This window comes from Tinamus guttatus, unplaced genomic scaffold, assembly GCF_059628265.1.
Source record: "Tinamus guttatus ecotype Peru unplaced genomic scaffold, ASM5962826v1 Tinamus_guttatus_pri_ptg000215l, whole genome shotgun sequence".
Classification (NCBI taxonomy): domain Eukaryota; kingdom Metazoa; phylum Chordata; class Aves; order Tinamiformes; family Tinamidae; genus Tinamus; species Tinamus guttatus.
The window spans coordinates 3,093,250-3,116,385 of record NW_028288749.1 but is presented as its reverse complement, the minus strand read 5'-3'; the positions used below and the strand labels follow the sequence as shown (position 1 = coordinate 3,116,385).

General features: G+C 53.1%; 1 protein-coding gene across 1 annotated transcript; it reads left to right on the top strand.

The window, feature by feature from the left end:
- The first annotated feature begins 1,689 nt into the window (after window positions 1-1,689).
- Window positions 1,690-22,899, top strand: SEC16B (SEC16 homolog B, endoplasmic reticulum export factor). The gene is made up of 25 exons (XM_088524889.1): window positions 1,690-1,934; window positions 3,846-3,952; window positions 4,579-4,678; window positions 4,898-5,012; window positions 5,680-5,875; window positions 6,258-6,415; window positions 6,552-6,613; window positions 7,665-7,800; window positions 8,435-8,665; window positions 9,179-9,276; window positions 10,008-10,089; window positions 10,320-10,437; window positions 10,937-11,048; window positions 11,509-11,614; window positions 12,320-12,460; window positions 14,913-15,026; window positions 15,681-15,753; window positions 18,546-18,824; window positions 19,996-20,063; window positions 20,319-20,465; window positions 20,853-20,927; window positions 21,815-21,932; window positions 22,062-22,135; window positions 22,607-22,690; window positions 22,834-22,899. Exons 1-25 carry the CDS (start codon window positions 1,690-1,692, stop codon window positions 22,897-22,899), a joined length of 3,105 nt encoding a protein of 1,034 aa, XP_088381015.1.
- The last annotated feature ends 237 nt before the right edge of the window (window positions 22,900-23,136 follow it).

Genomic DNA, 23,136 nt, shown 5'->3' with positions numbered 1-23,136 from the left:
ATTGATTAGGAAAAGAAAAAAGTAGCGTCCCCAGGGCCTCTGTGGCTCCTTTCTCCTTCTCCTCGGAGGCCTGTCCTGTCCGTAGTCGATACTTTCCTTTGTTCGCGGCCTCACAAAGTTTTGAGCAGAAGCTGTGAAACTGATAGGAGCTTCATTTCACTCTGCTGATGTGGCTGCTCAGCATGGAGATGACGCTCCCCTGGTCTGCATTTGTTCCATATTCAGTCGTATGACCTGAGTGCTAAAGATGCGTATATATATTTACCTGAAACCTTGAAATCTGCAGTGGCTGAAAGCTTATTTCTTAGAGTCATTGGGGAAAAACTACTTACTGTCCCAGTGGGGTGGAAGTTGCAAGCTCAAAGTATAATGTGTAATTTTCCAGCGTTGGTAAAATAAGGCTTTTTGGCAAGGTAGGTGGGCTCACATCATGGCATGTCCGGAAGCCAGAGTCCCACTGCAGCCCAGATTTGCGGCATGAGTTGGCCATGTCGTTAAGCTGTGGTGCAGCGGAGTCTTCCTCCAAGGTCAGACCAGACTTCCCTGGGAGCTGGCAGGGTGTCACTACCTCGGAGGTGGCTCGTGTGGCTCCTGTAGAGGTGCAAAGGGCCACTGGCCGCCTCCTGCACAGAGCTGGGCCTGGCAGCAGCCCGGGAGAGGGACCCTATGTGCCAGGAGGGACCATGGGGGCCCTGTTGGGGTTCACATCAACCCTGCTGCTTCTCTGGCAATCCCTTGTGCAGGAAGAGGGGCTGGGGCAGGAACTGCTCACGTTGCGGTGATGGGAACGGGGCTAGGAGCTGCAGCTGAGGATCCCTGCTTCATAGAATCATAGAAGGCCTAAGGTTGGAAGGGACCTCTAGAGGTCACCTAGTCCAACCCCCCTGCACACGCAGGGTCACCTAGAGCACATGGCACAGGACTCCATGCTGCAAGAGTAACAGGAAAAACCTCCGCTTCATCTGAACACCGACACTTGTTGGCACATCTGTCTAGGGAGTGGAGAGAGCAGGAAAGCCAGAGCTGGTCGCGCTCGTTCTCAGCAAAAGGTGCCTTTGCCCGTGGGTCTGTCTTGCTCTTTGCCCGGAGCTTTGAAGCCCGTGCGCCGCGACGGCGGCAGCCTTGCTGGAGGAGCGGGCCGCCCTTTGTCCCGCGCCATCGGCCCCCGTGGCAGGAGGACTTTGGCCACGGGAGCGGCGGCTGGACAGCAGCAGGGGCCTCTCCTGAGAAGGTGCGTGGCCAAAAAGGGGTGTCGGGCTCCTAAAATTGTGGTGGCTGTCAGTGGAACCAGCCTCGTTTGCACCAGCTGCTGAGGAGAGTGCTTGGCCCTGGCTGCATGTAGGAGAGCAGAGACGCAGGTGCCACCGTCAAGAAACAACTCGGGTTTAGAACAACCGGCCCCAGCAGCTCCGGGTTCCCCCTCGGCCTCCAGGCTCATAGCTTGTGCGGACCCTGCTCTGCTTCTCCCTGCCTTGGACCTCCTTGGGAGCAGCGCTCTTGGTGCTGCCCTGCAGCGCTCCCTTCGCCCTGCGTAAAACGGGATGGCTTTGCCGCCTGGTTTGGAGGCCGCTTAGGGCTGCTGATCAAACCCACTGTGATCTCCTGACAGGGTGTGAACAGCACAGCGCTGCCTGGGAGTCACAACACGCGGCGCCCCCAACCCGCCGAGCACCCCCAGCGCCGTCTGCCATGGATCCGCGGGCGCCGCCGTGGCCGCCTCGGCCCTGGGACAGGCGCGTGGCCCACGCGGAGGGCCAGGGCCCCCAGCGAGAGCTCCGCCACGCACCGGCCCTCCAACCCTGGCGGCGCGCGGGGCCCGATGCCGCGGAGCAGCGTCACGGCACCGGCCGCCCGCAGCGCGATGGTGACCGGCACAGACCTGTTCCCGGGGCCGAGCATTATGAAGGCACCTACTCCAGCAGGCCGCTCTCCAGGTAGGATCTGCCTAGCGCCGGGCAAGGCTCGCGCTGACCTCTGCGTCCCTCCTTGTCACCTTGTGGTGACATCTGGGGCAGGGACAGCTACAGGCTCCGGAAGGCGATACCTGCTCACTGTTTGGTTACTGCGCAGCCGAACATCCCTGTCCCAAGGTGTATTTTTCCTGAAGTTTCATTAGAGATTTTTTTTTGGTAGGTGCAAGGTGAACAATAAAAACATAAAACGGATGATATAGGAATCCAAAGAAGGTTGCAAGCTCAGCTGCTGAGACAGCGCAGGGGAGAAGGATAAAATGTGGGACCAAGGCTGTCTCTCACTAAGGAGAAAGCTCTGAATACTCCAGCAAATCTGGGTTGATTTGCCTGAGTTATTGTCCTCTGAGAGTTGTGAGGAGAAGTGCACGGATAACACAGGGTTTTCTGCTGAGCTTGTGAGTTGCTTGGCCAGGAAGGCTAGGCATTGTGCAGGACTAACTGAATTACTGTGTAAATTGTGAAGGGTTAAGGTGTATGTGTATGGGGTGGACAGCTTATGTGCTGGCTGGGCTCCAGCACAGGAGGACACTGGTGCTGAGGTTTGCAGCAGATACAGCGGTTTCCGAGGTTGGCAGGAAAGGTGCTTTTTGGAGGTCTCTCCTAAAGCATCCATGGAAACTGTTTCCTCTAAGCGCTTGATACTGGAGGTGGTTGAGGCATCTGAAATTGGATGGCTTCTGAAAATGCAGAGCACAACTCCTAGCGACGGAATGGGAGTGGCTCCAAATCTCCCACCTGCTCCTTGTGTTTCATAGAATCATAGAATCATAGAATGCTTAGGGTTGGAAGGGACCTCTAGAGATCATCTAGTCCAACCCCCCTGCATACGCAGGGACACCTAAAGCACGTGGCACAGGACTGCATCCAAGCGGGTTTTGAAGATCTCCAGAGAAGGAGACTCCACAACCTCTCTGGGCAGCCTGTTCCAGTGCTCTGTCACCCTCACTGTTAAGAAATTTTTCCTTAAGTTCCTATGGAATTTTTGATGTTTCAGTTTCCGGCCATTTCCTCTAGTCCTATCAGTGGCCACCACTGAAAAGAGACCATCCCCGTCCTCTGCACTCCCTCCCTTGAGGTACTTATAGACACTGATTAGATCCCCTCTCAGCCTTCTCTTCTCCAGGCTGAACAGGCCCAGCTCCCTCAGCCTCTCCTCGTAGGGCAGATGTTCCAGGCCCCTGATCATCCTTGTAGCCCTGCGCTGGACTCTCTCCAGCAGCTCCACGTCCCTCTTGTACTGTGGAGCCCAGAACTGGACACAGTACTCCAGATGCGGCCTCACCAGGGCTGAGTAGAGGGGCAGGATCACCTCCCTCGACCTGCTAGAGATGCTCTTCTTAATGCAGCCCAGGATCCCATTGGCCTTCTTGGCCACGAGGGCACACTGCTGCCTCATGGTCAACTTGTCATCCACCATGACACCCAGGTCCTTCTCTGCAGAGCTGCTCTCCAGAAGGTCGGTCCCCAGCCTGTACTGGTGTCTGGGGTTATTCCTCCCCAGGTGCAGGACCTTGCACTTGGCCTTGTTGAATTGCATGAGGTTTTTCACCGCCCAGTTGTCCAGTCTGTCCAGGTCCCTCTGGATGGATCTGCTGGATCTGCTGGATCTGCTCCTGAGTCTGTGTCCTGTGTCCATTACCCCTTCTGCCTTCAAGGATTTCCATCTAACCAGCAAATCTCCCCTCTGATGTATTTCCAGACCTCATCCCTTGCCCTGGGGACCTTAGCTGTGCCCTGGGGTATGTGAATTGTGGCACTTGGAGGATCCAGACTGGGCCTTTCTGCTGGATATCTCTGCTCGTGAGATGTCCATCATGAATTTGACTCTGATGCAGTTTTCTTTCTTTCTTGACTACATATACTGTGTTTCAGGCAAGGATATGAAGACCCTCGCTGGAACTATGCAGCCCCCACCTATGGGAATGACTATGCTTATTGGAACTTCCAGGGGCAGCCCACAGCCTGGCAGAAGGAGAGAGGTATGGCCTCCCAGGGGTCGGACCAGCTCCAGCTGGTGGTAGGAGTCCTGTGTTAAGCACACCACCTCAGTGTTGTGTGACTGTCACCCCAGCTTGCTGCTTCCAACAGAAGAGAGGGATGTTGTTGCTCTGGGATGTGTTGTTCTACCTGTTGTGCTAGGAGGGCTTGCTAGGACCCAGCTCAAGGGGCTTTTCCCTGTCCAGGCTCCCAGGTCATGGATCATTCTCACAGTGCAGCCTTGCCTTGAGTTTCCACATGAAGTCACAAGCAGGAACTAGGTGCACCTAGGGAACACTCCATCTTCATCTTACTGGCTAAAAAAGTGGTTCATTCCTGCTTGTGGCCTGGACTCATTCATGTTGATCTCACTGATTAGAGATAAGGGGGTCTAATTTTTACCATGTTTATGGAATTCCTGGACTAAAGAAAGCGTGAAGAGAGAGGAAAGGATGTCCGTGCTGTCTGCCAACATGTACATGGCTTTATCGTACTTTTCTAACTCACCAGGCTAATTTGGAAGCAAATGGGGTGTGTGTGGCAAATTGTCTGACTCATTGCTCTTCTGTAACTTCATTAAGGCTTGTTGCTTGGGAGGAGCAAGACTAAATCCTCATTCTCTCTGTAGATTTGAGACAGGGAGAGCCTTATGGTACTAGTTACCGGGACCAACACTACTACCGGGGTTATCATCCTAACCTGGTAACGCCGTCCCCAGTGCAGGACAGGTAAGGGGCTGCAGTGGGAGGGCTGGACTACCTAGGAGGCAGTTTTGCCATCTCTCAGGTCACGATGGCTCTGCTGTCCCACGTGAGCAGTCTTGGAGATGCCCTGGGTGGAGGTGGCAGTGCAGGCTCCACTGCTGGGAGACATGGGGAAGAGCCACAGTGAAACCTGCAGCTGGTCCCAAGACCTTGGCCAGCTCCTTCCTTTTCTTCTGTTTGCAGATCGGAGCCTGGTGACTCGTTGCAGCAGAGCCGCCGCTCGGGCTCCGGGCAGGAACGGGGAGGGGATGACTCCTTGGGCAGCTCCTCTGGGGAGGGCAGCAGCCCTGCTCGAGAGGTAACCTCACATGGGGCAGGGTATGGTGGAGGTGGCACCCGGGTCTCTCAGAGGCTTTGTAATGGCCTGGGAACTGTTATCATGGGTTAGCGGTAGTTATAAGATCTCTGTCTGCTGGGCTGTCACTCCTCTAGACATCTGGCTGCGTCTCTGTCCTGCGCAGTGCCAAGCATTGCACAGAAAGCCGTCTCAAGGGCTTGCTTTTCTTCTCAAGTGATGTCTGCTTTTCTCTTCCCCTCCTGTGTCCTCCTTGCGTAGTGATGACCTCTGTCCAAGGAAGGGAATGGCTGTCACGTGTTAGGAAGGCCTGTTTCTTCCTACTTGTGTCCCCATTGCTATGTTTTGCCAAAGAGCAGATGAAGAGATCAAATCGGAGCAGCTCTCAAGGTGTTTTTGCTCTTAGGCAATGCTTTAGGTGATTCCCATGTACAGGCTGTGTTGGGGACCCTGTGATAGGCCTAGAAAAGCTATTGGGCTGGATCGACAGCTAAGTATTTTGAGAGCTATTGGTGTGACCAGAGTATATGCTGAGTCTAAGATGCTGACGTGCTCGGAGTGCTCAGATGGGGCTGGCCTGTGCTGCGCGAGCCTGTTCAGCTCCTGCTGGGCAGCTGCCTCACTTGGCCCTGGCAGATGACTCATTTGGGCCTGTTTCCCTGAAATGGAGCATTTTCTCCCTTCTTCCTTGGCCTCCTGCTTTCCTCTGTCCGCACAGCCTCGTGCCTCCAGCAGGCCCAGCCTTCTCCTGCAGTACCGCGAGTCGGGGCTCAGCTCCAGCGGCTACGAGCTCAGCCAGTACATCCGCGACGACGCTGACCGCTACGAGCCAGGGGCCGGCGGGCCCTGGAGCCCGGTGCCAGCAGGTGAGATGAGGTGAGACGGGGCTGTAGCACAAACTGCTACAGTGAATGGCCAGTGTCTCCTGGCCTTGAGATTTATTATCTCACTGCCAACTGAAGCCATTCCAGAGCACAGGCCTTGGAGTGCAGGCACCCTTTCTTTGACAAGAGTGGGTGGGTGCAAGGCATGTCTGAGGACCTGCCGTGCAGTTGGGTGGCTCTGCCTAGCCTGGTGGGTGCAGGGAGGTGCCACACACTTGCCATCTGCTTTAGGGGACTGTCCTTGCGTGGACAGTCCCAGGCAGCCATGGGCTGTGCAGGGCCAGGGCAGGCTGGGACCTCGGTTGTGTCATTTGTAGCAGAGGTGGAGAGGGGCCAGGGCAAGAGGACTGACTGTGTCGTTCAGGGAGGGTGTCAGCATCCACGCCAGCTCCGCTGGCACCCCAGAAGTTCCTGTTGCCACACGTGCCGGTGTGCTTCGGAGCCGGAGGGCAGCTGGTGCTGGCGTGTCCGCACTTCCCTGCAGAGGGGCAGCTAGCTCTCGTGGAGCTGCACAGCTTGGAGGTATGCCACAGCCCCTGGCGTGACAGCCTCCCACCTCGCTAGGAGAGGCTCCTCTGCCTCAGGGAACGCACGCATGCGTTCCTCCTGGCCTGACTGCTGTGCCAGTCCAGCTGCTGAGTCTGCTCTTGCTTTTCAGGCGATCCTTCACAACACCAAAGAGCAAGAGGAGCTACAAGTCTTCCCGGGGCCTCTGGCTAGGTATATCTCCCTCATGGGACCCAGGGGAGGGTCCCTTCTGAGGTGCCTGCATTGAGGTCCAGGACAGCTGGCTGTGGGGAGCCAAGACATGAGCCCAGGACAGACCCGAGAGTCCCTGGGGTTCTGGGAGATAAGGGCATTGCAAAGGGTAGATATGGGTTCGTACCGGGAGCATGTCCTCTTTTCTGAGATGTAGGTTGTTTTGGAGTGTAGGGTATTTGTGTGTGTGTGCACAAAGGATATATTGTACCAGTACAATTATACCAATACAATATATTGGTTATACCAGTAAATCATATGAATAGCTTATGCTCATAATTGAAGCAGGAGTATGCAGAAGGAAAATTGCACTCAGCAAAAGATTTGAGCAAGCTCAGAAGTTGGGTAGAAATCTGAGGGCCTGGAGACTAGCAAGTCTGCCAAAGGGGACTTTGCCGGAGTCCAAATAATATGATGTGATGGAATCAAGATCAGTGTCTCCTTGGTTGCTCCCTGCTCCTCTTCCTTTTATCCCACAGCTTTCCAGTTGCATAAGTTGGCACTGCAGGATGCAGGGCAGTTCTGTCCAGTCTGCACGAAACTAGAAGGATTTATGTGATCACAGATATGTCATTCTCCCTGTCACTGTCTCGGTTAAATAAAAGATACTGCCTTCATGCACATCTACTCTTACAGCCTAGGACAGTTACGGCTGTAACAGCTCTGCTGCCAAACAGAACCAAGGTTCTTTGCAGATGGTTGAAAGAAAATATTATCAGGAGGGCAGAGAAAGATTGGCGTGTCATCTGCATCCTTAAAACATGGATATCTGCAAAAAGTTATAATAATGGTCAACCTTGTTAAGCATTTTTGAGCTGGGCGCCCCCAGTGTAGCGGGTAGTCATTGACATACATTCAACCACGTGGGCAGGGGCCATTGAAGATCCTCCCTCCTCCATCTCTTTGAATCTTTGGGGTGCTTGTCAGCAAACTTGGGAACCACTTGATTCTTCATGGTGTCCAAGCTTACATTTGCTTAGGTTTCTTCTGATCCTTTTCTTTGATGATGAAGGGAAGATCTGCACAAGGTGGATGTGATGACGTTTTGCCAGCACAAGATAGCCACAAGTTGTGATCTCTCAACACAGAGGGGCAGAGATTCAGCTCTTCTCTGGAAACTGCTGGTCCTCCTCTGCCGGCAGAATGGGGTAGGTGTCCAGTGGAAGGGGCTTTTAATCTTTGGAGTCAGGTCAGCTATATGCTACTTCTGCACCTCTTGAGACAGTTGCTATTTTGGGGCAGTGCATCTTAAATTTATCCCATTGCCACAGTGCCATCAACCACTTTGGTACTGCCCAGAGCCCCTGAGGAAGATGTGCCCTTGTGTTGCTTTCTTCCTTGTGAAATACCAACATTCCAGTGGAAGAGCAGCTCTGAAGGGGACTGGTACCATCTTCATTTTAGAGCAAGCACTTATGCCTAAAAGGAGATTAAGAGATTAATCCAATGAAACCTACCCGATCTAATCAGTGGCCTCTTGTCAGAAGTGGGTGGGGATATTCAGTCTAGGTGGTCCTGCAAGGTCATGCTGGTTGTGTTGACTCCTTTGCCCTCAGAGCCTGCATGCTGGGGACTGAGGCTAGTCTTGCTGGGGACACCTGCTAGGACAAGGATAAGAGCTTGCAATCTCCCTACCCAGAGGCAGTTTGAGCAAGAGTGAGTGGGTGCTACTGCTGATGACAGATGTCATCACCTCAGGATGGGTGCTGGACTAGAAATGCTTTCAGTCACTGCTCAAAGGACAGTCCCCATGTGCCTTGTGCCTCCCCTTCCCTGTTGCAGTCCATGGTGGGCTCAGACACAGCTGAGCTTTTGATGCAAGACTGCAAGCGCCTGGAGAAGTACAAGAGGCAAAACCCTGTGGCTACTGCGACCAACTCGTCGGACGATGAGTGGCGGGCACACGGGCTGGGGACAGTGGACCTCCTTACAGGGGAGGTCCCTCCCGTTGTGGAGACACTGGCACAGACAGTTGAGAAGTTCACCAAACTCCTCTACTATGGCAGAAAGAAAGTAAGTGGTGAGGGGGGATCTGAAACATAGGGATGCCTCTTTCTAAGCCCCTTTGGCCTCGTCAGCAAGGTTTTAAAGGGAAGTCAAGAAATGCCTTGTTTGTGGAGTGACTCAATGATGAGTTTGTAGAACATGGTTTAAAGTGTAAGTTACCCACTTTTGGGCACTGTGATGGGACCCAAGTGATGCACTGCTGTTGGTTTTTTGTTTTGTTTCTTTTTTTTTTGGTTGGTTGGTTTTGAGTGGTTTGGGTAAACCTGGTATAATCACCAGGGCTTATATAAGTCCACGGCCTGGGAATAAGCAGAGACCCCAGAAAATCAGTTCATTCCTCATATGGTCCAGCCATGCTGTTGGCTAGAGGTGTCCCAGGGAAACCTTTCTTAGAAAGGGACACTGCAGCAGAAAGGCTACAGAGACAGTCTGAGCTGAATGAGCAGATGTTCCGCCCACAGCAGAGGGCAGGGGAGTGGAGATAGCACAAATGCCTTTTATTTCTCATATTGGCTGCAGGAAGCTCTGGACTGGGCCATGAGAAACCAGCTGTGGGGCCATGCCCTCTTCCTCTCCAGCAAGATGGACCCTCGGACCTACAGCTGGGTGCTCGGCGGGTAAGCTGGAGAGGGAAAAGCAAGGTGTGATGCCTGAGAACCCTCTCTGTGCCTCATGTTGCTGAGCACGTAGCCTTTCAGATGCCCTCACCCTGGTGCAGTCCTGCAGCAATTTCCATCAGACTCTTTCAGTCTGATGTTATTTTTCCTACTGGCCGGAATGGGGAGGGATAAGCTGTATGGATGGGTCCAAATTGTTAAATTGTTCAGGCTTCCTGCTAGGCAGGAAGAAAGGAGGCGAAAGGAAAGCTGTTGTCTGGAGACGTGGTGTGGATTTGCTGTGATCCTCTGCTTCGCTCTAGCTGCAGAGATCAATAAGATCAGCAAAACCTGCCGTTGGGGCAGTGGTGCAGCCCAGGTAGCCCAGGCTGGACCGCAGCACCTCAGTTGGCAAAATGATTCCCACTGGACTGCCCTTGTGGACAATTTCTTTGGGCTGAACTGGGTTGATTCTTTCTGGGGGAATTAAGCAGAAGCTGTCTTGTAAACCAATATCCTTTTAAGGTGGTTACCTAACATTGTCCTTTTGCTCTCTCTGGAGGTGACAGATCACCAGCCTTTTGGCGTTTGTCTTTCCTTTCTGCCTTGGCTACACTATTGAGTTAAAACCCCAGGAGCTGGCATTCCTGGGGTGTTTCCGAGATGCGCTCAACCACGTTGGGAGCGATGGCGAGTTTGGGCTCTCGTGCTGTGATTGTGCCGCGGTGACTGTCTCTGTTGCCTCCTTGCAGGTTCACCAACACGCTGGCTGTCAATGACCCGCTACAGACCTTCTTCCAGCTCATGTCCGGAAGGGTTCCCCAGGCAGCACAGGTGGGTGTATGAGAGTTTCCTTACCCTGGCAGTGCCCTCTGGGTTGCTATCACGTGGGGAGACTTCTCTCCTCAAGCTGCGACGCTCTTATGTGACACCTGTGTCATATGATGCAAGAAGACACTGTGAGAAGAATGTCACGGGGGACTGTGTGGCATGGAGACCCTTTTGCTGTGGCCTGGGCTGCTGGGCTCAGCTCGGCTTTGTCTCCTTCCTTGTCTCCCTCGCAGTGCTGTGGGGATGCCAAGTGGGGAGACTGGAGGCCCCACCTGGCTGTGATGCTGTCCAACAAGGTTGGAGATGCAGAGCTGAACCACCGTGCCATCGTCACCATGGGAGATACCTTGGGTGAGCTGGGGCCTCGTTCGGAGGCAGACTCGCAGCTCTGCTGTGCCTTTGGTGCTCGTGCTCCTTTCTGGAGAGAGAACATTGTCCTTTATCTGCTCTCCTGGTGATGGAGCACGGGTGGCACATGTAACTATGGGGGCTGAGGCTTGCTCTGAGGGCCCATCTGGACCACTGGTGGTAGAGAACCTCGGGCAGGTTCAGGCTGATGACATCTGCCCAGAGAAGTGAAACTGGAGATGCACCTTGGTAGAGTTGCCCTGCTCTCAACACTGAGCCAGCCCACTCCTTAAGCACAGAAAATAGCAATCTGAAAAAAAAGAAGAAAAAAGGTGTGGGTGAGAAGGGAGATTATGGGATCTGAATGGACAGAGAAAAAAATGGGACTGTTTGGTTAGTCATATTTTCTATGAGCTTGGTTGTCTTCAGAGCAGCACTGATTGCACTGAGGTCTGTCTCTGAAGGCTAACATTTCTTTCTTCTTCTCTCCTTCCCCATCCAGCTGGCAGGGGATTAATAGAAGCAGCTCACTTCTGCTACCTGATGGCAGATATCCCTTTTGGTTACTTTGGAGAGAAAGCGAATCGCATGGCTTTGCTGGGCAGCAGTCACCGGTGAGGAAGCACAGGCAGCCCATGCCCTGCGGGCTCTTCCAGCTGTTTTTTCAGAGTTGTCTCCTGCCTTCTTCCTCTCCCTGTGATCTCAAATCTTTCTGCAAAATGGGTTGGCAGCTTCCAAAAAATCGGAGTCTCACAGACAAAAACCTTATCTTTCTGCTCACTATTGCTTTGAATTCCCAGCAAGTGCAGGAATATTGCAAATTCTTTGCTTTCTTGTGCTTGTTCAAGTTTTGGCCTCGGATGTCATATTTGCCCTCTGGCAAGGGAAAAGTAAAATTCTGGAAAGTAAAAATCATGGGCTTTCATTGCTCCTCGTCTGGTTTTACCGTGGGCCTTTCCAGCTTGCTCCAGGTTGGCAGTGCAGAAGAGGAGCAGGCCTGCATACCGGGCTGTCTTGGAGAGAGATGTGTGTCTGCTGTGCCCCCTGAACTGCCCTCTTCCTTCTCCTTTACAGTCAGGCGTTTGCCCAGTTTGCCAGGACGGAGATTATCCAGCGCATGGAAATCCTTGAGTACTGCCAGCAGCTGCGACAACCCAGAGCCTTCCTGCTCCCCTTCCAGGTAGTGGAGACTTGCAAGCGCGGCCAACGACAGCTCAGACCCGCCCTAAAAAATCCCTGCCAAGCATGTCCCTCCAGTCCCCTAAAGCTGAGCTGCAGGTGCTCCAGCTGGACCAGGGCTCTTCTCCGATGTCTTTGGAGGCTTCTCCCTCCTCTGGCTGCAGGAGAGGCTCTGCTTGCTAGGCTCCGTGCAGGTTTCTCCAAGGCAGGGCTTTTGCATCCTCCTCTGAGCGCAGCGCATGGGAGCCTGAGCCACGGCAGCTTGTGGGGCTTGGTGCCATCTGGGTTTGCTCTGCGTTAGCCTGGGTCTAGCTCCCCTCCTGTTCTCTTATAGTCCTGTGTAATTGATAGGCTTTTCATATTGTAAATAAGCACCCAGCTGCTGCCGCCTTGGGCACTGCACAAATTGGGTAGATAAATGAAAATTGCGGCTGGAGCCCTTCCCCAATGCTGATCTGCAGGCATGGTGCAGGCCTGGTGCTCAGCGCAGCATAACCAGGCTGCCCAGGGAGGAGGTAAGGAGGAGGGAGATGTCCAAATGACCTGTTGGGGTAGGACCTGTGACTCAGGGCAGTTTGAGTCACACTAAGATGATCTGGTGCTGCTTGGTCCTAAGAGACCTTAATGGGCACCCTGTGACATGAGCTCACGGGCTCCTCCTCACTCACATTCCAGGCCTACGGCTGTTTTTCTTTCCTTCCCCGAGGTGTACAAGCTCATTTATGCCTCTCGCCTGGTGGACTACGGGCTGCCCGCCCAGGCCTTGCACTACTGTGAGAAGATTGCCACCGTGGTCTTGGAGCAGGGGCCTGCCAGCCACCCTGCGCTGACCAGACAAGTGATGGAGGTGAGACACGTCAGGCTGCCCTGTGCCCAAGAGGGACGGATATCCCATGGGCTTCCCTGGGGCACTGCCAGGGACTTGCTGAGGCCGGGGTTTCACATGTATGTAGCTAGCGATGCTTGTACGCAACCTGGATGAGATAGTGCTGATTTGTGACCTTCTAGAGGAAGCTTTTCCTCATCTCCCACGGGTATGGGTACCCAGAGCTCCGGGAAGCAGCCCCGAAGCTTTGCTGGCTGCCGTGTGCACAAGCAGGTGAAGCCAAGACATCCAGGAGCAGCGCAGGGCAGCGTCCGCCTGCGCTGGAGCCGTGTCGGCGCCCCCGGCCCCCAGGGAAAAGCAGCATGAGCTATCTGCAGTGCCCCAGCCTCTTGGGGTGGACAAGAAGGGAATTATGCTGCTGGATAAATAGGACAAAAGGCGTTCAGAGGCAAAGGATTTTTTTCCCTTTTTTTTTTTGGAATTTATAAATGGCACAGATTGAAGAAGCCACAAATCTAGAAGTTGCATGGCCCTTCCTCTCCTGTACCTCATCCCAGCAAGGCACTGAATTGCCAGTGTGCTCTCAGGGTGGCAGTGAGCATGTCCCGTGTTTTTAGCATTGGTTTCTGTGCTCCCTGGAGCTGGGCAGCGCCAAGGCTGTTCAAAGCTGACCTCATCCGGGAGCAGAGCAGCAGCCGCGCTGGCTGGTGCAGCCCCCGGAGCAGGGGCAGCAGGAACGCCGCGGAGATGCTGTCTGAAACAGGCTGCAAAAAACAGCCCGACGGTCTGGCCTGAAACTTGGCGTTATGCAACACTGGGCTGGGCTCGCAGCCCCTCGACCCCCTCGTAGAAACCTATTTACTCTAACAGCCTCTCAGATCTGCAGTTCTGCTGGGGATAATGCTTCTCCTGGGAGAAAACACTTTCATCTGAAAAACTGGTGCATTCATAGACACTCTTGTCTTTGATGTTTTAGACTGTGTTACAAATTATGATACACATTAGTGTTTGATTAAGACTTCCCCTCTTTTGAAGCTGGGGACGATATACAACCAGGTGTTGGTTCATTAATATTAGATCAAAGTGTGTATTAGCTTTTGGATTAAACATTCCCCCCGTTTAGGAGTAATCATGCTTATAATTTCCTCTTTCCTGCCATTGATTTCGAATGCACACATGTGCCTTTCCAAAGGGATCTGGTGATGTCCGTAGCCTCCTGGCAGCCGGCTCCGTCCTCCAGGAGAAGCACTCTCAGCTCACGTCAGCTGGTTCCTGTCCCCGTCTGGGGACCAGTCCTGCTGGTCTTGTCTCACCATAACCTCCTGGAGGTGTGGATTTCATTTTAGGCTATTTAATCAGCTTTTAAACACTGTGAATAAGAAGAAACAGCCAATGTGGCAAATCCCAAGAAGTGGGTGACACCAACCAAGTGTTCTGGGTGACAGTCATCCCCCCTCATGCCAGCTGTCATAAACATGGCTTCTCGTCTAAGCAATTTGGCCTGAGTGTCACCATAGTGCCTCAGGAGCAATGTTCTCCAGAGAGCCACTCATGCCACCTTGAGACGTATGGGATAGATTACCCCAGGAGTACTTCTCCCTCTCTGTTTTCTGTAGATGGAGCTCCATGTCTTTTAGATGGCTGCAGTCGAGGATGCAGACCCTTCTCTTGTAGGAGAAATTCAACACACAGTAGCAGTACTGCAGAGAAGGACCTGAGGGAGATAGCGGAACATGGAAGAAATACCAAGCAGCACCACAACAGAATGCTGTTTAAAAAAGAAAAAAAGAAAAAGAAAAGAAAAGTTATTCCGGGGTCAAAGTGGGAGAGTAGCACATGTGAGGCAAGGAGGTGATAACACCCTGTGCTTGGGCCTTGCGGGGTCTTGGCTGGGTCGCAGTGGCCCTCTTGGGATGCTGCACTCTGAGAAAGTGCCAAATTGGAAGAGGTACGGAGGAGAACAGCAAGGATGATAAGAGATTGAGCAAAGAATGACCTCTGGAGGCCTTGAGGTTATTTGCACCAGCGAAAATATCCTAGGGGAGGAAGGAGATAGATGGCGGATGTGATAACGGTCCTCCAATATGTCGAAGGCTGTTTTTAAGGGAGTTGGTGTCCAGCTATTCCCCCCATCTACCTCAGGAGCAAGAGGCTTAATTTGCAGCAAGAATTTCACTTGGATATTAAGAAAAACTTTCTAATTCTAAGGACATTAAATATCAGGGCAGCTCTGGGAGGCTGTGAAATCGTGGAGATTTGTATTCAGCAGTTAAACAGCTGTAAGGGCTGATGTGGACATATGGGATATCCTTTTAGAGTAGGCAGATGGATCAGGTAATCTCAAAATGACCCTCCCACTCTTCTGTTACTTTGTATTGTTAATGATGTTAATGCTTATTTTAAAGCATTAGGGAATCACGTTAAGTGAGTTAAGAACCAGCTTTTCTCCCGCTTCTCCTTCCTGGCTCTGCAGCTGGCCGAGCGGCTGAGGCTCTCCGACCCGCTGCTGCTGGAGATGCCGGATGAGGACCTGGCCCTGGGGCCTGACTGGCTGGCTCAGCTCCGAGCCCAGTGCCGGCAGTGGGAGGTAAGGATGAGCGGAGGGGGCACCGCCTGCCTTGTGCTTTGGCTGCAGTGGCTTGGGGAGCTGTAATGGAGCTGCTTTGTTTTATGGTTTGTCTGCAGGGTGTCTTCCTCCTCCTCCATCCTAAATGGGAGGGCAAGTGTCAAGGTTCAAAGGCCTTCACCAAATCTGGAGCTAACATTGACACATTTCATTCACATTTCACCTCTGCTTTTGTTCTTGCCCACCTTTCTGTCTCCCCTTGGCTTGTGCCCTGCCTGCTCTGGCACAGTGGTGATCACGCTCATTTGTCTTGCTGAAATGAGCTGTAGTTGTGCTGGTGCCAGCCGAGCCCGTGGCTCCGGGCTTCCTGTGCTGCTCCTGGTTTCGAGGAGCCTCGTCCACGCTGCAGGGCCCGTCCCGACTCCTGGGCAGTCTGTTCTGTGCTCTCGCTGTCCTGGGGGTGACTGAGATGCTGACGCTCGTGTGGGGCCTCTTCCTGCCCCTCAGGCCCTCAAAGCCTGTGGAGGAGTCGCGCAGCGAGCTTGCCAGCTCGCCAATCTCCTCTGCGCTGGCCTTAGGCTTGCTCCAGTCATGCCTGCCTTCCCATGCTGCCAGGTTTTCCTCGTCCTGTCCAGTTTTCCTCCTGTGTTGTCTGTCACCTTTGTCTTTGCGCAGATGGAAGAGGATCTGCCTCCTGAGCTGGCATCAGATGAGCCAGAGCTTGCCATGGCCAGCAGATCAGCCACAGGTAAAGAAATGGAGCAGGGCATGGTGTGTCCCTGGAAGGGCTTCTCCGCATGCACAGCACATGCAGGTATATGGCCAGACGCCTGAGAGAGGCTGATCCCAAGCCTCGCTGTCTACATGATCAGCCTTCCAGAGCCAGCTGGTGTTTCTCAGCAGCCGTTCTCTGCCCCTTGCATCTCTCTAAAGCACAAGAAGAAAACAAACACGTGCAGTGTGATTGCCCCTGGTGAGGGGTCAGCCAGGGACACGCTGCACACTGGCCCTGGAATTCTGTCCCAAGGCAGCTGGGAAGACCCAGAGCCATGCTGGGAAGCGTTCTAGTACGGTCTCGCGTGGACTGCACATCCTTTTTTCTCCTCAAAGACCTGTCTCTAGAGATTCCTTCCCCTCCCATTCTTCTAAGAAAATATATTACTCATTGGTTTCCTTCTGCTGGGAAAAGGGGAAGGGAACAAAGCTAGAGCAACCCAGTCTTGGCTGGAGGAGGAATGGGGGGACGTTGGTGACAGTGAACTGGCTAGTTCTCTTTTCTCCTCTGCAAAATCCCAGCATGTCCTGGAAGCTTGGTGAATAAGGGCAACCAGCCAAGATGTGCAGAAGGTGGCAGGGGATGCTCAGTCCAGTTAGGCTCGCTTGCTCTCCATGGAGGAACAAAGTCTGCTTGAATAATTGGGTCTAATTAATGCAGCTTCAGGAGTCTCTGTGGGCCCCACGGAAGAAGAAGGCGGGTCACAGTGCTGGTCTGGCAGGCAGCCAGCTGGACAAAGCCAGGGTCTCCTCGCCAAGCCTCCAGCTCCAGGGAGCCTCAGGGGAGATGGCCTCATTCCTAGACAGTCCTCCGAGGACACAAATTGGAGCTGAACTAACAGGATTTTATACTTGTTCATAGACTGAAAGATTCAGGAAAGAACTTGTCCTTCTGCATGCTGTAATTCAGCATACATATTGATTAAGCCTCAACATAGACCTTCTCTCCTCCCACATGAGGTTCATCTTTGTTCTGTCTCTCTGGGACCCTGAGGTCCCTGTAGTGCTGAGCCATTTGGAAGACCACATCCTTGCCGTAGCCTTCGGGTGAGACACCGAGAGGAAGGATGCAGGCATCCCGGGATGGCTTCAGTGCGAGGCCAGAGGACTTCCTCTCTGGACAACACATCAGTCGGACAGTCCTGCAGAGCCTCTGGCTCACCAGTGTTGCTTAATAGCTTCCTCTGTCAGTAGGCTGGCCCTGGCAGAGCCTTTTACTCCTTGCTGCCTGCTCCTGCCCGGTTTTCTGGCACCACGTAGCAGAGCAGTGGAGGTAGAAAGGCCAGCAGAGTTGGTGGAGAGCGAAGGCCGAGGCAGAGAGGGTAAAACATGACAAACTTCGAGCCATTTCTTCCTATCAGCTTTCCCTGATGCTGCCAAATCCCTCTTCAAGGATCTCTCTCAGGCAGTAAAAAGCATCATCAGTTCTGATTGCCTTCTGCTTCTGTCGGGGCTAAGCTCTGACAAAAAACACAGGTATGATAGAAGGCCTCTCTCAGAGGTCAGGACGGCTCCATGTGTACCCAGCTACCAGCAGCAAACCTGCTTTCCTCATGTTTGGTGCCTTCATTCATCAAGAAGGCTGTTCAGAGTCACCAGCCACACTGGACATTGACTTTTGATCTCCCGTCTGAAGGACTTGTGTGCTCTGGGATTAACTCTGAAGGGCCTTGCTCTGCCCTGACCACTCTATTACAAATCTAGTTTGCAGGGATCAGTGGGGAAAATGAGGAGGGTCCTGACAATGACCAGTATGGGACCAGTACAATCATGGGAGTCTTCCTCTCCATCCTCACAGTTCTCCAAGCAATGGGCTTTCTCCCTGGCTTTCCTCGGCATCTGTTCATGCTTCCTGAATCTACTTGTCAGGCAGCAGAGAGAAGTGACAGCAGCTCTAGGAGTCGGGTGGCTCTGTCCGTCCTTTTCCTCATGGCTTCTCACTGACACTGCAAAAGCATCTCCAGGAACTTATGGGAGTGGTTTACAGATGGAAAAGCAGTAGCTGAAGCTAACCCTTAGCAGGACAGAAGTGATGCCGCAGAGTCAGTCCCCAGGGCAGCTTAGAGCTGCAGTGTCTAGATCCTGGCTGAAGCTTCTGTCAGCAGCAGGGCAGAAACTTATCCCTGCAGAGCAGGGGCCAGCCCCAGAGCCGAAACAAGCAGTCAATAGAAAATGCTATGCAGCCCTGCTTGGGACAGACAGCAGTGTGCTGCACTGCCTCGAATGCCAGCTAGAGCATTTGCTGAATAAAACAAACCCTACCACTTTCCTAACCTGTCTTTCACGCAAGAAAAACAGAACAAATCTGCCTAAAGCAAGAAACTCAACAGTGTGCATTCCTATGGAGTAGGAATGAAGGATAGAGCTTAACAGATGCTCCTCAAAATCAGAGAATTTTCTTTCCTGCCCAGGGCATGGGGTAGGAGTGAAAGAAAAGGCTGGAGGCACTGGGATCCTTTGAACTGCTAAGCACATGTTGCTTTCTCTTTTGGTCTCGTTGCTTCCATAATATTCCCATTCTGAGTCCTTGTTTGCAACCTCAGGCATGTTCCCGAGAGATTTTCCCCATCTTTCACAACCCACCTTCCTTGAGGCATCTGAAAGGTCCTTGCTATCAAGCTGTGCTGCACCTCCTCCCTCACCCACACACATTCCACTGGGATTCCTCCTCACCTCCTGTTTATGTGTAATGGAAAAAGAAAATTCTATGCAATGGTGCACTGAAATTGTAAATACTGGAGTAATTTCCTGAGGTATGTTTTCCAGATGGAGAGCTTGGCCATGGGCTTGCCCGGGACAACGACCACCAGCATGACCAGTGGCAACAGCAGAGCACCCCTGAGCTGCTGCAGGGAACGAACGCCCAGGAGGAGCCGAGCCTCGGGCCGCTGGCGCCTCCCTGGGCAGCAGCATCCGCTCCGCTCGCAGCTCCGCTGCCGCCCAGGGTCGGGCTGGAGCAGCAGGCAGCAGCGCTCAGCCCGGCCACCAATGCCCTTCCAGGAGAAGCCCGCTATGGGCATTCCCCACAGCTGCTCCAGCCGCCAGGTGAGCGGGTGGATCTCTAGGCGCTGTCTTTAACAAGCTGGAGGAGAATTCAGTAGAGAGGCAGTGTATGTTTGCATGTGCATGGAGCAGAGGAAGGATGGCGTAGGCGAAGGGTGTATTTGGTTCAAATCAGCCTGCCTGGAGCATTTCTATGAGAGGAGGTCTAGGGGCATGTTGGGCCACATTTTGGGCTTCTTTTGCGTTCACGGGAATAAATGAACTGGAGATAGGTCTGAAAAACACCTTTTCTTCCATGGATTTCTACAAAAGTGCCTGTACCCAGTTCATAACAATTCCATGGTATTTGCCCTGGGGAAAGAGTGACTGCCTGTGAAGAATCCCTGCATATCTGGTGTCCTGAGGCATATGCTTCGTTTTGAATAACACTTTCTACTGGCACTGACCGCCTCAGTGACTTGTTTCCCTGAAAAAGGCACTCCAGTACTGCCTCAAAGTTGGCATCATGTTTACCCAGATGCCTCCTGTAGGCAAACGACTTCCCATCAGGATTGGCCACCCTGGGTCATTGATTCTTAATTTTTACAAGACCTTGTCCAAACAGCAAGTGACAAGAAACCCTAGGGTTGGCAGCTGTACTGCATCCCTGCTGGGTGGGAAGGACAGCTTCAAATTCAACAGCACAAACCAGATCTTAGTTTGGGAGATACTGGTGCAACCTTCTGGCTTACTGCCTTCTTGATGCCTGCACAGCTACAGGCCTGGATTTTTGCATGTATCAGGGAAAGACTCTTGGCCACGTAGCCTTGCTCGGGGATAGTGACATGACACAGAAGGTAAGTTGCTTAGGGGTACCTGGCCTGTTCCAGCAGTGTAAGGAATAGAGGGGAAAGAGGCATCTCCTGATGTTGGTGGTTTTGTTCTTGTTATGGAAAAGCAGCTGATTGCTGCATGGGTCTGGCTGTTCCTCAGAACCAGGCCGGTTTCTGGCTGCATGTGGGGCTTCTTGCAGAGCATGTCGACATGTGCCTAGATTGATTTGGCCTCTAATGTGAGCTGAAGCATCTTGCAGCAGAGAAGCCAGCTGAGTTGCTGCCTGGATTCCGTAATGATGGCAACATTATAAATACCTCTAGTAGATGCAAAAATACTGCTTGTGGGAAAGTTGCTCCCAGCAATGAATCCTGACTGTGCCCTTCTCTCTGCTCTTTAGGAGATGCCAGGGAGCCCCAGGGCTCCCCAGTTCCCTTTGGGGTGCTGCAGACTCCTGCAGGAGAGCAGGTGAGGTGGAGAAGGATGCAAGTGGCTTGCCCAAAGACATCAGATATTGCTTAGTGGCCCGGGCAGAGCTGGAGGACTCTCACTGATTTATCTTGTTCCATGTGCTTGACTTGCTCAAAGGCTCAAACCTTTCCAGAGAGCTTGGGTCCTGAAGGGCACTGGCCCCCATTAGCTTGACTGCAACTGCCTTTCTGTAAATCATCCTCTGCCTAGTTTTCTTGTCTGCTTCATTATAATCCTTCTCTCTGACACCAGCAAGAGTTAAATGCAAGGAGCCGGACAGTCTCGGAGGGCTCTACCATCTCCCTGGAAGAGGACATTCAGCCTTCCTTGGAAAGCGTGTCCAAGGATGTCAGTGAAGAGCAGTCATCGGAGGAGGAGGAGAAGCCAGATGAGGTTAAGGTGAGCAGTGTGCAGCTGCTGTAAAGACAAGTGCTCCTAGTTTGCCTGAATCCTCCTGTCCCGAGGCTAAGCTGTTTTACCTCTGTGCCTGGCCGGGTCCATGTAACCACTCAGTGCTCTCCCTGGCCGCCCTTGTCCAGCCGTGCCCCACACAAGCGGTGTGCCAGAAACGAGGGCTGCTTTAGTGCAGAACACCCTGGCCCGGGTGCTCTTCTCTGGCACCTGCAAGACCCCCCACCCTAGTGTGGCTGGGCGCTTGCTCTCCCCCCCACCGTGCCTGGGGCTCAGGAGGCAGAAGCGAGGCTGAGAGCGGGCTCTGGTGGGTTATGGTATCTCTAATTTATCACTGTTCTTCTGCTGGTTTCTTTTTGACTATGAAATTCCCAGAGCTCGGGATTCAGATGGTTTGGCTGGTTTCGGGCGAAGCCCTCCAAAGCCACGTCCGACACATCGAAATCTCAGGTAACAGGAAAACTAATGCAGGCTGCCCCATCCCAGGGTGACACCCTGGGGGACACCTGAGAAAAGGGGTACTGTAACTCTGCCTTCACCTGCTGGTATCTCCCTTCTCGCATGCCTGACTCAGCCCATAGGACAGACTCTCACTTCTGTAGCAGGCCTGCTGTGCTGCCCTGCCCAGGGGTGGATTGACAAAGGAGACTGGGGAACCCTTTCAGTCTGGAAGTGAATTCTTTATTAATAATAATTGTGTATTTATAAAGCATCTTTGATCTGGAAGGTTCTCAAAGTGCTCAGCATACTCCGCAGGGATCGCTTGCCCTGCACTGAAGTGGAAAGCAGCAGCTGTTAGCAGCAAATGGCAATGCTCCAGTAGTTTTTAGGAGCTGAAGAATAACTTCTTTAATTAGAAATACAGCAGAGATGGGGGAGCAACCACATGCAGCTATCCCTAATCCTGGCCACATTCTTCTCGAGACATGCACATCATGTCCCTGTGGCCAGGATTGTTGCTTTTAGAGGCAAGGAGGTCTCCTCCTCATTCAGAATGACCCATAACAGGAGATCTGGGGACATTATTCCCATAATGATAAGAGACAAGGAATCAAGGGCTACAGGTAGCCCCGATAGCCCCAGCACAGCATTCTACCAACAGGCTTGGTACCCAGCCTCTTAATGACTTTTGGGCTTAGGTTTGACACAGGGGGGTCACTTGCCCTGACCAGCTGCATGATCAATGCCCTTACCTTGCACGTGCCCGGCTCTGGGGTTACTATGGACAGGGGAGATCTTCATCAGGACTGGGACACACCCAACTCCTCTTCAGTGTGGAGCTGTTCCCTTTTGACAATGCAGAGCCTTTAAAACCGTGATTGTGGTTCCCTCCTCAGGAATCATCTTCGCCATCACCCTCAGCCTCTCCTCTTCCGGAGGCCGGGACAAGGCCTTCAGCTCAGCCTCCTGGGAGTCCGTCTCCCACCATGCCCAGCCCTTCTTTTGGAATCCCAGGTAAGTGTGGCTAAGAGCATCTCTCTCCTGCCCATGCTTGGCCTTTTAGAAGCTGCTCCTTTGTATTTTAAGGGTTGCACATCCTGGAATGAATGAAACATGATGCCGATATCATTGTTGTCACCCCAGTGTCCGTTGAAACGGGAGGCTCGTGGGGCCTGGATGGCAGGGAACTGGGATCCTTTCCTGAGGCTGGGGATCAGGTGAGGAGAGCATGGGGCTTGATGTGTGTGTCTGTGCTTTGGGGTGTCTTTGCCCTTTTGCCCTCTTTTCTCAGAGCAAAATCACAAGCAGAAACTCTTATCTCTCCCCATAATGTCTTCAAAGCCATTAGCCTATTTTAAGGGACAAAGGCCTTAAAATTGCTGTGCTTGTACAAAATTCATAAAGATGAATTTGGTAGTTTTAACAGACACCAAGCCACAGCCTAACCTTGCGGTGGGAAAAGCACCCTGATCACCGTTTGCAGCTTATTGCCCCTCGGAGGATCCATGACAAGGATATGGGTCCCCGGGTTGGTTCCCTCTGCTCTGTCTGGGGGAGGATGGAAGACGTCCCTCCTGAGCGTATTCTGGTGGGGAGCCCTTAATATGTGGGGCAGAGCAATGCGTATGTGAGGAGTCCACTCCAAAAGCGGGGGTGGCTGCTCAGTTCCTCTCCATCTGCTCTTCCAGGAGTCTCCGTGGGGCCCCGGCAGCTGCCCGCCTGCCCCACCGGTGGGGGCTGTACCGCTCTACAACCCCATCCAGGTCCCTCAGGTGAGAGCGTCCTCCCAGGCTGCCGCTGGAGGGCTGGCCCCATGCGGGCTGTCCTGGTGGCAGTGGGACGAGGGGATGGCCGGCGGTCTGGGGATGTGTCGCAGGGATGTACCGTCTTCTCAGGGTGTTTCTGTCCTTCCCAGCTTGCTGCTGCCAGGCCCAGCCAGCCCCGGCTGCTGTCCCAGCGGCGCTACCCCAACCTGCTGTGACTGGGGCTAGCGGTGACCCCGTGGCACCACCGTTGCCATCACGAAGAGCCGGAGATGTGCTTGCGAGGAGCTCGACCTGCCTGCATTAACATCTGCAGAAGCCACCTGCCCTCCTTTTACCCTGTGGCATTGTGCCCATCCTCTTCCTCTTCCCCTTTTTTTTCCTCTTCCTCTTTTTTTGGTGGAAAAATACAAGTTTGGCTAGGAGAAAGCACGCTGGAGATGTGCAGTGTGTCA